Source organism: Lepidochelys olivacea (assembly GCF_965140295.1).
Source record: "Lepidochelys olivacea isolate rLepOli2 genome assembly, chromosome: 2".
Classification (NCBI taxonomy): Eukaryota; Metazoa; Chordata; order Testudines; family Cheloniidae; genus Lepidochelys; species Lepidochelys olivacea.
In genome coordinates, this window is record NC_140412.1 from 11876667 (window position 1) to 11889783 (window position 13117).

Consider the following 13117-nt stretch of genomic DNA (forward strand, 5'->3'; position numbering starts at 1 on the left):
CAGTCACAAAAGCAGAGGATTGAACATCTCTTGGTGATGCATATTCTGTTAAAAGCACAGGGATTGGGGAGAGCTGCAGGCTTTGCAGGAGGAAACTCAAGCATGCTAGATAAAATGCCCTTAGTCTGAATGTTGCAGAAGGGGACAAATGTCCAAGCATTTCCCAGCATCCTTTATGGGTGTACTTTTTTTTACCATCCATTTCATCGGATGAAGTGAGCTGTAGCTCACGAAAGCTCATGCTCAAATAAATTGGTTAGTCTCTAAGGTGCCACAAGTACTCCTTTTCTTTTTACTCCTAAAATTGCAGGTCATTAGATCGTCCCCAAGTACCTTGCTGAATCAATGCAACTGTATCACATCATACATGAAACTGTTTCAGAGTGGTAGCCATGTTAGTCTGTATCAGCAAAAACAACGAGGAGTCCTTGTGGCACCTTAGAGACTAACACATTTATTTGGGTATAAGCTTTCGTGGGCTAAAACCCATTTCATCAGATGCATGAAAAAGACAGTAAGCAGTATATATATACACCACGTGAAAAGATGGGAGTTGCCTTACCAAGTTGCCTTACCAAATGATTGCATTGCCCTCGTTAACACCACAAAAGTAATTTTCCCTCTCTTAATATTCACCCCTTCTTGTCAACTGTTGAGAATAGGCCACTTCCACCTTAATTGAATTGGCCTCTTTAGCACTGACCCCTCCACTTGATAAGGCAACTCCCATCTTTTCATGTGCTGTATCTATATACTGCTTACTGTATTTTTCACTCCATACATCTGATGAAGTGGGGTTTAGCCCACGAAACCTTATGCCCAAATAAATTTGTTAGTTTCTAAGGTGCCACAAGGACTCCTCGTTGATTTGAGGATGATATATGGCAACATGGTGTCCTAACATCATAACCTTTTACTGCCCTGATATGATGGGTTAATTGCACTGCCCCAACTGTTAAAGGTCACATTTGTGGTGTAGCTTTTAGAGGCCTGACCAATTGTAAATCCTAGGTGGCATGAGCCCTGGAAATGACATTTTGTTGCTTAGGAAACTGCCTGCAAAGAGCTGATGAATGTCCAGATATTTCAATGTATATTTACTTTGGTCTGGTCCTGTTATGGTTGCTCTTGAGAAAAAGCACACTGTGGACTTCAGGAGCTCCCCATTTTGCCAGAAGCTGGGAATGGGCAACAGGGGATGGATCACTTGATGATTATCTGTTCTGTTCATTCCCTCTGGGGCACCTAGCATTAGCCACTGTCAGAAGACAGGATGCTGGGCTAGATGGACCTTTGGTCTGACCCATTATGGATGTTCGGATGTTCTTATGTTCACATGACATGTGGAATGCAAGCACTGAAGGCAATGTGGAGCTTTCATCGGTAACACCCATGCATCCTTCAGCGGTGGCTCTTTTTTGTACCTTCCCTAAACATTTCAAAATTGAATACAGGCATTTGAAACCACACAACTAACCATGTGCTCTTTGTTACAGGGAGAATCAGGGCATCCAGGAGCATTTGGACTGCCTGGTCCAGCAGGCCCTAAGGTGAGATTTTTGTTTGTTCTGAGTCAACACTTGTTTTTCCTGTCTTGACGTTGTGTGTACATCTGGATTCTCGGAGTTGATTTGTGATTGTGGTTCTTTACACGCTCACTAGTGAGGGAACAAGCTCCCAGCGTTAGGATAATACACACTACCTACAAAATATTGTTAAAACATTAGTAAATCCACCCAGGCTCCCAGGGAGGGAGGTGAGTATTATCATCCCCATGTAACAGGTGGAGAGAGAGCTATTCAGAAAGCATAAGGCCTGAATTGTCCAATATCCACTAATTTTGAGTGCCTCAGTTTGTGCCAATTTGCAGTGACGTGGCAATGTACAACTTACAACAGCATTGACATCGCCTCTGGATTTGGTTCAAAGAATGTCTTCAGGAGTCTGGATTCAGTAACACCCAGCTGAACCCTACATTGGGAACAGCCTGGATCTGACGGGCCGTGTTTATGGCCTCTTTCTGTCCTCATTTACACAGATCCAGCTCCTACTGACTTACTCCCTTTAACTGGGGGCAGAACTGGGTCCGTCATTTGCATCAAGTGGAAGAAGTTGCAGCTGTATCTTTATAACGCAGAGACGCAGCCCGCTGACAATACAGGTGTCATTGTGCAACACACCATCTTGATCTAAATGTCATTGCTTGCTGAAGCAGGTATCCTTTGTGGGTCACATTTCCATATGAAAGTTGGGGGGGGCATGAGGCTAAACTATAGAAAACTGTGAACTGCACATAAATGGTGTAATATGCACAGCAGGTTATTATCTGCCTCAGAAAGGGGCTGGATTGAATTCACAGAGCCCAGTTCTGCTCCCACTGAGGTCAAGAGGAGTTTTGGCTCTAACTTCAGTAGGGGCAGGATCAGGCCCTGTGTCTACAGGTCCTGTCTGGCACAGAATAAGAGGATCCATGAAGCAAACAAGCAGCGTTTGTTTGCACAGGGCCCACTAGACTTGTTAGCCAGGGAGACTTGGGCAGGCCCTTTCCCTAATTGCCTGTCACTTCCGTGGGTGAACGTTTATAAACTGCCACGGTTCCCACAGGGTCTGCTCACTAGCACGCTTGTATTAATCACTTGGTTGAAATGCTTGGCAGCAAACCAGTGAATGCAGGAGCGGCACAGTGGTTACATGCAGCAGCACAGAGGGGCTCATTGTGGAAGTTGCATGACGGAGCGTTCTGCAGAAGATGAATGGCAGCTGTGAATGTAGAGCTTGGCTCGGAGAACAGGGGGAAGCATTTTAATACAGTAGTTTGTAACCTAGGCCCTCTGTTTCCTAGTGACTCTGGGTACACTCATCCTTCAGGGGGAATCAGCGGCAGGTGACATGAATTGAATTTGTCACCCATACATGCTGGCCGGCTGCATGGCTCCAATCTATTGCCTAATAAATAAATCCACGTTTTCTGTGCATCCTGAATTGTTATCAATAATGGTACAAAAGCCAGATAAACCGGTGGCTTCTGTGTAATATCTGTGCCATTTCCTCTTCCTGGTGCTAAGCTCATCGTCCTCATTTGGAGTCTGCTCTGCCTAACCAAGCTGTGCATATTCCTTTTCCTAAGGACTCGGTCCTGCAGGGTGCTTAGCGTTTCTGTGAGTTGCTGAGCACCCTCAGCAAACCTTGAGATCACTCAGCAGGTCACAGGATCAAGCCCTTCTAGAAAAAAAGATGCACAGCTTCATGAAGTGGTGACAGAGAGGAGATATGAAAACTGCAGGTATTTGATAGGCATACACATTATGATTTATTCGTATTACCATAGCACGTAGGAGCAGGAGAGGAATTATTTAGGGGAGTACCAGGAGCACACCTAGGACACTGTATACAAATACTAAACAACAGTTAAAAGTTACATGGCTAGAAGTGGTAGGATGCAGTTGGGAAAGGGAACATTTTGGTTGGATAACTTCACAAATTTCCTGGGTATGGTGTATGAGTCTGAACCATCTCTTAAGAGAGGTAATAGGAACATCATTGTCTGAGTTATTTAACAGTAGACTAGACAAGGCCCTAGAAACTATATTCTTGGGAACAATCCGGCAGTGGCAAAGGGATACAGTAGCGGAGGGATGAGTCCCAGTTGGATGGATAATGTTATACCAGGTGAAAAGCTGTATCCAGAAATTCACCCAAAAGAAAACATTCAAAGCTGGTCTGCATGGGGTGGAGGAAAGCACTGTCACCATATAGGATCAGGGCGGGGGCCAGGCAAGTGTCACAGAAGCGGGACTCAGAACTGCTCCCACTCCAAATGGTGGTGGTCCCTGGGCCGGCCAGTGTAGGTCCAATGCCTCAAGAGGCAGCCGAGAAGAAACGTAACTGAAGAGCAGCCATGGAGTGACTCTGGAGCTGTGCAGGAAACAGTACCTAATAGAGGATGGTTTCAATTCATTCCTGGTTATGGCCCTGGAGTTTCCCTGCTGCCCAATCCTTCTGCCAGCACACTGTTATGCTGCAACTAATGGGACTACTTTGTATGAGCCTGGCAAACCTTCGCTCGCTCTTTGCCTGCTTTTCCCCCGAAGTACACTAGTCTCTAGTGTCATTAGATTATGCCAACCTGGGTGACATCCACAAGTGCAGTGAACTGGGACTTGGAAGATTTTGCATCTGTTCTTGGCTCTACACCAGCCTTTTTAACTGACTGTGGACAAATTACTTTATCTTTAAAGTGTCTCTCCATCTCAAAAAAGATATCTTGGAATTGGAAAAGGTGCAGAGAAGGGCAACACAAATGAGTAGGGGTCTGGAACAGTTTCCATCTGAGGAGAGATTAAGAAGATTGGGACTTTCCAGCTTGGAAAAGAGACAACTAAGCGGGTATATGATAGAGGTCTATAAAATCATGAGTGGTGTGGAGAAAGTAGATAAGGAAGTGTTATTTACTCCTTCTCCTAACATAAGAACTAGGGGCCATCAAATGAAATGAATAGGCAGCATGTTTAAAACAAACAAAAAGAAGTACTTCTTCACACAACATACAGTCAACTCGTGGAACTCTGCCAGATGATATTGTGAAGGCCAAGACTATAATAGGGTTCAAAAAATAACTAGATAAATTCATGGAGGATAGGTCCATCAATGGCTATTAGCCAGGATGGGCAGGGATGCAAAACCATGCTCTGAAGTGTCCCTAGCCTCTGTTTTCCAGAAGCTGGGAATGGGTGACAGGGGATGGATCACTCAATGATTACCTGTTCTCTTCATTCCATCCGAAGCACCTGGCATTGGCTACTGTTGGAAGACAGGTTTCAGAGTAGCAGCCGTGTTAGTCTGTGTATCCACAAAAAGAAAAGGAGTACTTATGGCACCTTAGAGGCTAACCAATTTATTTGAGCATAAACTTTCGTGAGCTACAGCTCACTTCATCGGATGCATGTAGCTCACTAAAGCTTATGGTCAAATAAATTGGTTAGTCTCTAAGGTGCCACAAGTCCTCCTTTTCTTTTTGTTGGAAGGCAGGATACTGGGCTAGATGGACCATTGGTCTGACCGACGATGGCCCTTCTTATGTTCTTTCCTTGCCTCAGTTCCCCATCTGTAAAATGGGGATGGCAGCTATCCTTTTCTCTCTCACACACACTCTTCCTCCCCCCCGTCTTATTTATTTAGATTGAAGGGGCTGTCTCTTACTGTGTTTATGTACAGTGCTTAGCCCTGGGGCCCTGATCTCGCGGGGGTCCTTTAGGTGGAACTGTAACATGAATAATAACAACAATAAAGCAGTTTGAATATGTCTGTATGTTCAAAAGATGGAAATGCATATAGCGCTATAGGCTGGGAAGCATGGGTGTTCATGTGATGGCTATCATGGGCATGTACCATTGAGTAGCTTAAATACATTTTGACAAAGTAATGCCAAGCTTTCACTGTAGAGAAGTGAGCTCTGCCACCCAGCTCTCTCTCAGCTGCCCTGGTTAAATATTAAAACAATCATCTCCTTTCACAGGAACTTTTATTTATTTTAAAGGGCAAACCGTCTATGGTGGGCTTCCTTTGCCTGGATTTTGGGCTCTGCTGTTTTAAGAAGGAATCCCAATTTTGCTGACTGTGCATTAAAATAGAAATTACTAATGGTTTTTAAAAAAACCCCGAACCGTCTACTTACTACATTTATATATAAGCATAGAGCCGATAACTGGGATTGTAAAGGAGGTGGAGTTGATAATCGTAAAGGTCACGTCTCCTATTCCTGCTGTAATGATTGTTTTTTTGTCAGATCACTTATCTTTATTTAGCAGCACCATTGTGGTGACGCTGAGATCTCCGAGTTCTGCTGCAGGCTCTGAGGAGAAGTAACTGGGTCACAGTTGTTCCCATGTTCAATCAGTCTTCATTTATCCCCAGCTAAGTAGGAGAAGCTCACAGACAACCATTCAGGCGCTATATATGCATTTCAGGAAACTCAGTGAGCTGCTAAACTACTTGGCTGGGGGATTTTCCAGTCTCTTGCGTTCGGGTCAATCTTAGGCATTTATTTTTTCTTTTAAGGAAAAAGTGAACAATTGTTGCAGACTTCAGTAACTGCATAGTGAAACTTCCAGGGGCACAGCTAATGCCACTACAGTCTTTTGGTAATAGTACGTCATCCCCAGAGGACTTAATCCCCCTCTGATAACTGAGGATAACAGTAATGAAATCCCCTCAGATATAAGAGCTAGGAATACCAATACAAATCTAATAAAAGCACCTTTTTGTTTTCATCAAAAATGTAAATGAGGTTAACTGCTTGCACAGCTTTAGTGAGGTCCCATGGGGACATTCCTGCTGTATTCCTAGCTCAACTCCTTCAACATTACAAATGTTCTCTCCCATCCAATTTTGTGGGTAAATTTAGTCCTCGTCAGAATGAGGGGCTGGTCTTGCTGGCTCCAACCAGGTATAGTGCAAACAGGGGCTGTCAAAGCTTCTGCCCCCAAAACCCACCCTCGCCTTGACCTGGAATGCCTCCTGCTATTCCAGTTCACGGCCTCTGATGAATCGGATTCTATGGTGGCTTTGGGATGCGAAGAAACATCCACAGAAGAGGGGGAAGAGACCCCCTGACTGGGGGAGAGAAAGTGAAGAGAAGGGACCCCTGTCCGCCTGAGGCCCCTCAGTGTAAGGAGGAAGCCATACACACTCTTCTCATATTAGGTTGGATAGTAGGAAACACTATTTCACTAGGAGGGTGGTGAAGCAACTGGCATGGGTTACCTAGGGAGGTGGTGGAATCTCCATCCTTAGAGGTTTTTAAGCCCCAGCTTGACAAAGCCTTGGCTGGGATGATTTAGTTGGGGATTGGTCCTGCTTTGAGCAGGGGGTTGGACTAGATGACCTCCTGAGGTCTCTTCCAACCCTCATCTTCTATGATTCTGCATGAGTCCCTGCACCACAGTTTAGCATCTGCATGAGGCCGCATAAATGTGCTTGAATCTATTTATAAACCTAGTCATAAGTTTGTACCATCGTTTGCCTCCACGGCTAGCACAGTTCCCAACCACAGCATGGCTGTGCTAACAAGTTCATCTTTCTGCGAGTGGTCTCGGGCATGGTTTCAGCTAATATTTTGGCTTTTTCAAAATATAACTCCCCCTATGGGCAAACTGAGCTGTAGCCTCGCTCCCCAAAATGGTGACTGGTACTTGCGGAGCAGAGTTCTGTCGTGTAATGTCCCTGCCAGAACCATGCTACTGAATGACGTTTTAACTTGCATGGTTCACATTGTGAGGCAAGCAGGGCCTGCAGCACTACCAAGTTCCTGGTCATTTGTATTTGAATCTGGGTCACCAACGGTGAACATGTAGGTCCCCCTCGTGCCCATGGCTCTATGTGGGCGCACACTGCGTCTCCACAGGCTTCTCGTAGGATCGGGGCCTTCCTGAACTAACCCTTGTTTTGATGGTTTCAATTTGCTGGAAATATCAGCGGCTGGAAATCGGCAGCGTAAGCTGAACATGAAGGCTTGTTTTTTTTGAAGCTGAAGCCTTATGAGTTAGGAAGGTCCAAAACTGGAGTTAACATAAGGGAAAAGAAAGTCTGTTGAACTAGCAACCGAATCAGTTGGTCCAACAGTGCAATCTCAAAACACTCAGGGCTACATTCACTGATGTGTGTGTCCGTTTTGCGTTGATCTGGTGGGTGGATTCCCCCCAGCAAAGAACACCACCTCCTGCACTGTCCCACTGCAGTCAGGTGTGTTATGGGCACATCATGAGAACTTGCTACGTTGGCTGGCCCCATCTGGCAGATTGCACCAAATAGAAGGCGGGGGTGTGTGTGTGCAGAGTCATAACTGGCTCCCTTGCCCCCCCCCCCCCGACATAAGTGCACCAAAGAACCTGGTCTTTCATTTATGAACTATGTATTGGAATACACAAAGAGTTTAAAGTGATAACAAGTTTGAATCACATCTGTCACTCTCCAGCCAAACATAAGAACATAAGGTGATGCCATGAGCTTGCTTGCATTGTGTGTGTTTCTCTGAACTCTGGGGCTTGCTTATCACCAAGAACTGGCTTCTACTGTCAAACATACTGCCTTATGGGTGTGTGTCTTGTTCATACTGTTTTCAGAATGACTCTACCTCACCCAGCCAAGAAAGGGGGAAGTACCAAATGCATATAATTGGCCCAATTAGCAACAACTCTGAAACAGCTTATACAGAAATCTGCATGTGTCGGTTTGTCTTTAAGGGGCAAGTCTGAAAACCAAGTGTTAAAACCACAAAGAGCTTGGTGTGACAACAGTGCTGGTTTCTGAACACTGGGAGCAAAGGAAAAGGTTTGAGCTTCATTGTGGGAGCATAGCTGGGAGATGGAAGAGCACTCGAGGCATTTCGCACTGATCCCCAGAGAAGCCAGCTCAACGTCTCACAGGAAGTGCCTGTTTAATTCCTGACTATGTTATTTATTGCTTTTTTCTTTTGAATTAACCTCTTGTCTTTTTCAATGTTTTATTTCCTCCCCAGGGATCTGAGGGACAACCAGGTCCACCAGGAATTAAGGGCTATGTCGGAGCACCCGTAAGTCATGATTCTCTGGTTACATTTTAGTAGCTAAACAATCCTTGAATCTGGAAACTTCCCCCACATTTCCAATGTATTCTGCACAACTGATTCTTCCATATGACAATCTAGAGATACCTGATTCTCCCCTAAGTTCCCACAGTGAAACTTCTGTGACTTCTGGGGAATTACTTCTGACTTATGCCGGATGTATGTAAGATCGGCATTAGGCCTGCAGAGAATAGTCTATAGGAATTACTAGGAAACCTAACATTTTGGATGGGTTGCTTTGAGCTTGTGTGGCACAGTGAGGCGATATTCACACGGCAATGTTATAATGTGTTGGCATCTTGTGATGCAACGTTAGTACATTGCTTCACAGTTGTATCACAACACAATGCAATGTGACCTCATGACATAATGATGTTTTGAGTAAGCTAGTCTTAGTCTGCAGAAGAGAAGAATGAGGGGGGATTTGATAGCTGCTTTCAACTACCTGAAAGGGGGTTCCAAAGAGGATGGATCTAGACTGTTCTCAGTGGTAGCAGATGACAGAACAAGGAGCAATGGTCTCAAGTTGCAGTGTGGGAGGTTTAGGTTGGATATTAGGAAACACATTTTCACTAGGAGGGTGGTGAAGCACTGGAGTGGGTCATCGAGGGAGGTGGTGGAATCTCCTTCCTTAGAGGCTTTTAAGGCCTGCCTTGACAAAGCCCTGGCTGGGATGATTTAGTTGGGGATTGGTCCTGCTTTGTGCAGGGGGTTGGACTAGATGACCTCCTCAGGTCCCTTGCAACCCTGATAGTCTATGATTCTATGATTCTATTTTGGAACCCTTTGGGGCCCTGTGTATTAGACTTGTAGGACATGCGATTACCCTGTGGAATTTGCATCAATCCCCAGAAAACCGGGACAGGTATCCAATTTGCAACCCAGCCTCCCGGACTCACCTTAGCAATTACGTGGGCACTGTACAGGTGCACCTAAGTGTACTGTGTGGTGTACTGACTTGACTGTTGGTGCAGCAGTGCGTTTCAATGGAATGCCAGGCCGGCTGATGCATTAAAAGGCTGCCTGTACTGGTTGATACATGTTCCTTTATAACTCACCAGATAGAGGCCTGTGTTTTTGGAGAGGGTTGTGAATTTTCTTCCCTGTCAAGTATAATGTTTACCGGACATCTGTGGGGCCTATAGGCCTCCAGGGTCTAAAACCAATGAAAGTCAGAGGAGAATCTGGTTGTTTGCCTAGGCCTGGCTGTGGATCAGTGCGGTATTACTACCCAGCTGTCTGAAGAGCAAAAGGGTATCCACTTACATTGTCTACTGAGTTGCAAGCAGGCGCAGCAGCACCTGGGCAGATCCCAACAAAGTGTTAACAGTGCAACAGGTGCATTTGAAGAAAGTCAGGAGATCGTTTTCCTCCTGCTTCTTGAACCGCCCTTTTACACAAGGAGGACAGCTCCCCCGTGCAGTACATGCAGTGTGGCTCATAATCTGTTGGTAATGACTCCATTTGTTTTCATCATCAAGCTGGCATTTGGTGTGCGGGGTGAGAGCAGAGCAGGGCTATAATCGTATGCTCTGATGCCCCAGCGGGCCCCAAGGTACTAGTGCACCAGAGTGGAGTCATCTTTTTTTAACCTCTTCCACTCTGCTTTGAGAAGTGGCCGGGTAGGACTCTGCTTTCTAGTACAGGATACTGCAGAGTTCATTTGACATTGGCCACAAGACATTCGGTGGGATGGTCAGTTTCTCTCTGGTCCGGTAATTCTTAAGACCTAGAAGGCTTTTGTGAGCTCACACCTTGTATAACTCCATGGCAGTGCTGTAAGATAGAAGACATTTGGAGGTGCCTCGGATCTCATGAATGAAAGGCATTTGGAGGGGACACTCCAGGATGTAGTGATTCTACACTGGGACACTAAAGATGAGCACTGACAATTATACCTCTCTGTACCCCTGCTGATAAACTGACAAGAAGACATGGATAAGCTTTGAAAGTGAACCCCAGGGAGAACTCAAGTACATTACATCTACCTGACTTTCTCCCAAGCATGTTTGCACATGTGAAACCCCTGGAGAGGCATGGGAAGGGAGGAAAAAAGGGAGAGGGAGAGAGAAAGCAGAGATTATGTTATGGAGTGTCAAGTGTGCAAAGCAAACAGGTGACTTTATCCCAAGAGAAAATAGCAGGTTTTTCCAACTGGGAAGTTTGATCACAAATATACTGTCAGACCTGGACAGGCTTGTCCAGTGTTTGATTTCACTCAAGGATGCCCTGAAATCTTAACAGCATCTAACCTGTCCTCCGGACCAAATAAACCTGGGCATGCAGTTCTCATTAATTTTCAGCTAAGACCTGTAACGTGGAGATGAGTGAAGTATTAAAATAGGATATTAAAATATTAAATATTTTTATTATTTAATATTAAAGTATTAAAATAAGTATTAAAATAATTCATTAATATATGAATTCACCAGAGTGTAAAACATTTCACACACAAGCAGTTGCTGATGAGTCACCATCAACTGAGTGTGCGTGTCTTGTTGCCGTAGGGTTTCCCTGTTGTTTGCTGAGTTGCTACAAAAGAAGTAAACTACACCTGCAATACAATGTGGCTGTTCACAGGAAAGGTTAAATCTCTCCTCCCTCCTTCATTTGATCACTTATAGGTTTGTCAGCAATGTTATGTGTGTAAAGTGCTGCCGTCCAGTTATCTGAGACACAGCAAACCCTACTGTTTCCAAGTTAATTGGAAAGCTATGGATTGCACTCTGTGCCCAAATTAGCATCAATGGAATGTCACTCACCCACAAGGCTGAGTTTGGCTGTGTTTGGCTGGGATTATTCAACAGCTGTCAATGCTCAGTGATACCTGCTACTGTACCCACTACACTCTCCTTAACCACGGTGTCTTGCAGAACATCAATGTGACATCCTTGCTTGTTTACGGGGCAGATCTTTCCAGGAATGTTGTCCTTCACTGCCAGAGGATCAGTGAAAAAGACAGCTCCTTCCCTGAGGAGGAGAATATGGACCATGTTGAATGAAGATTTGTAATTTCCCTTTTGTTTTCATTTTTAGGGTCTGCAGGGAGAAAGAGGAGAAAAGGGAACTCGAGGAGACAAGGTATCACTAGGTCATGTTAGAGCCACAGCCTAGGAAAGTGATGGGTTGTTTTCCCTCTTTGCCTTTTGCTTTTTAAATGAATGTAACATTGGGGAAGGGTGTGAGGCTGATACCTCGAAAGCTGAGGCTGACAACCCGGCACACAGCTGTGAGCTGGAGCGACTTCTCGTGGGGGTGAAACGGGAGTTCAGAATCCCAGCCCGTTCATTCCCTTGGTCTCTCTGCTAAGAATGGCAACAAAGGTGTCACTTGGAGTGCCAGCTGGGGTGGGTACTCCTGTGATGTGTTCACCTGGGGCACCACCCACCTAATAGATGGTAATGACCTTTGGAGGCTACTGACCAGAACTGAATCTGGTAACCTAAAGATAAAGGGATCACCATCCGATTACCAGCTCCCTGAGCCACTCAGCTTCCTATATCCCTTATTTTGTCTCATCACTACAAACACAAGCGTACATGGGTTGCTGGTTTTGCTACATCAGGTAAGGAGTCAGGATTTCCTCTGAGTGTGTGTGTGCACTGGCTGCTCTCCCAGTCCAGAGTTCCAGCGGCATCACTTCCAAGTGCTTTGCTCCAGGCCTTTTGTGCTGGTGAATTTCCTTCTATTTCAAGTCGGGTGCAGGGCCCCCGGCTGAGTCTAGCTGTGGTGAGGTGACCTGCTGAAGAACTCAGACGCTTCTTGAGCCATTGCATTCATCGAGTAGTGTCTTTGTTCCTCTCTGCCACCAGAAATAAATGTAGAACCCACAGTCCTCGACTGCCTCTGAGGCTGCAGATGCAATGCAGCTCAGAAGGGTGGGCTGCTAAGGTGGCTTTGAGCTCTCTTTATCCAGGGTGGGCTGCAGGTCACTGCCCTGGTGTAATTTAAAGCAATCTATGGCTGCTCCAATACATAAGTGGCTGTCAGTGGCTCAGTGAAGCAGCTAGAGATTGATGGGGCACAGGGATTCCCTAGCTGGTAACTATCATTATCCCCATTTTATGGATGAGAGGCTAAGTGACTGGTACAGCTGGGATGAGAACTCAGTACCGCTTGGCTCCCACGCCTATGCCCAGACCTCCCTGATCACGGGTGTCTCTGTATTGGAGTGGCATAGCCATTCAATATGGGTGGACATGCGCTGTGATTTGCGCCATGTTTACCAGTCACATTAGACAGCACGGAAGCCATTAAGACATGGCTGTTCAAGCTAGTGCTGAGGTAAGGAGTTGCCAGTCCATTAGAGATGCGGGGTGCAGAGAATAGCAAGGCCTGTTAGCTGGGGAGTTTGACCTATGTTTGAGCTCCCTCTACTGATAGCCAGCTGTGGGTGCATTAGTAGAGAGTCATCAGTAAAGCAGAGCATAAATAAAAATAGGGATGGGGGGGGGAATAGTTGATGCACTAAAAATTCAATTTCAGTTGAACTTGTCAAATAAAAAGGAGGGTAAA

General features: G+C 45.5%; 1 protein-coding gene across 1 annotated transcript in view; it reads left to right on the forward strand.

Annotated features, from left to right (window-relative positions):
• The window catches only part of COL22A1 (collagen type XXII alpha 1 chain), a 333446-nt gene that overhangs the window by 161409 nt on the left and 158920 nt on the right, over positions 1–13117 (forward strand). The window contains exons 14-16 of the mRNA XM_084619138.1: positions 1497–1550; positions 8516–8569; positions 11639–11683. Of these exons, the coding sequence (XP_084475264.1) occupies positions 1497–1550; positions 8516–8569; positions 11639–11683 (153 nt within the window). The remainder of the gene's footprint in view (positions 1–1496; positions 1551–8515; positions 8570–11638; positions 11684–13117) is intronic.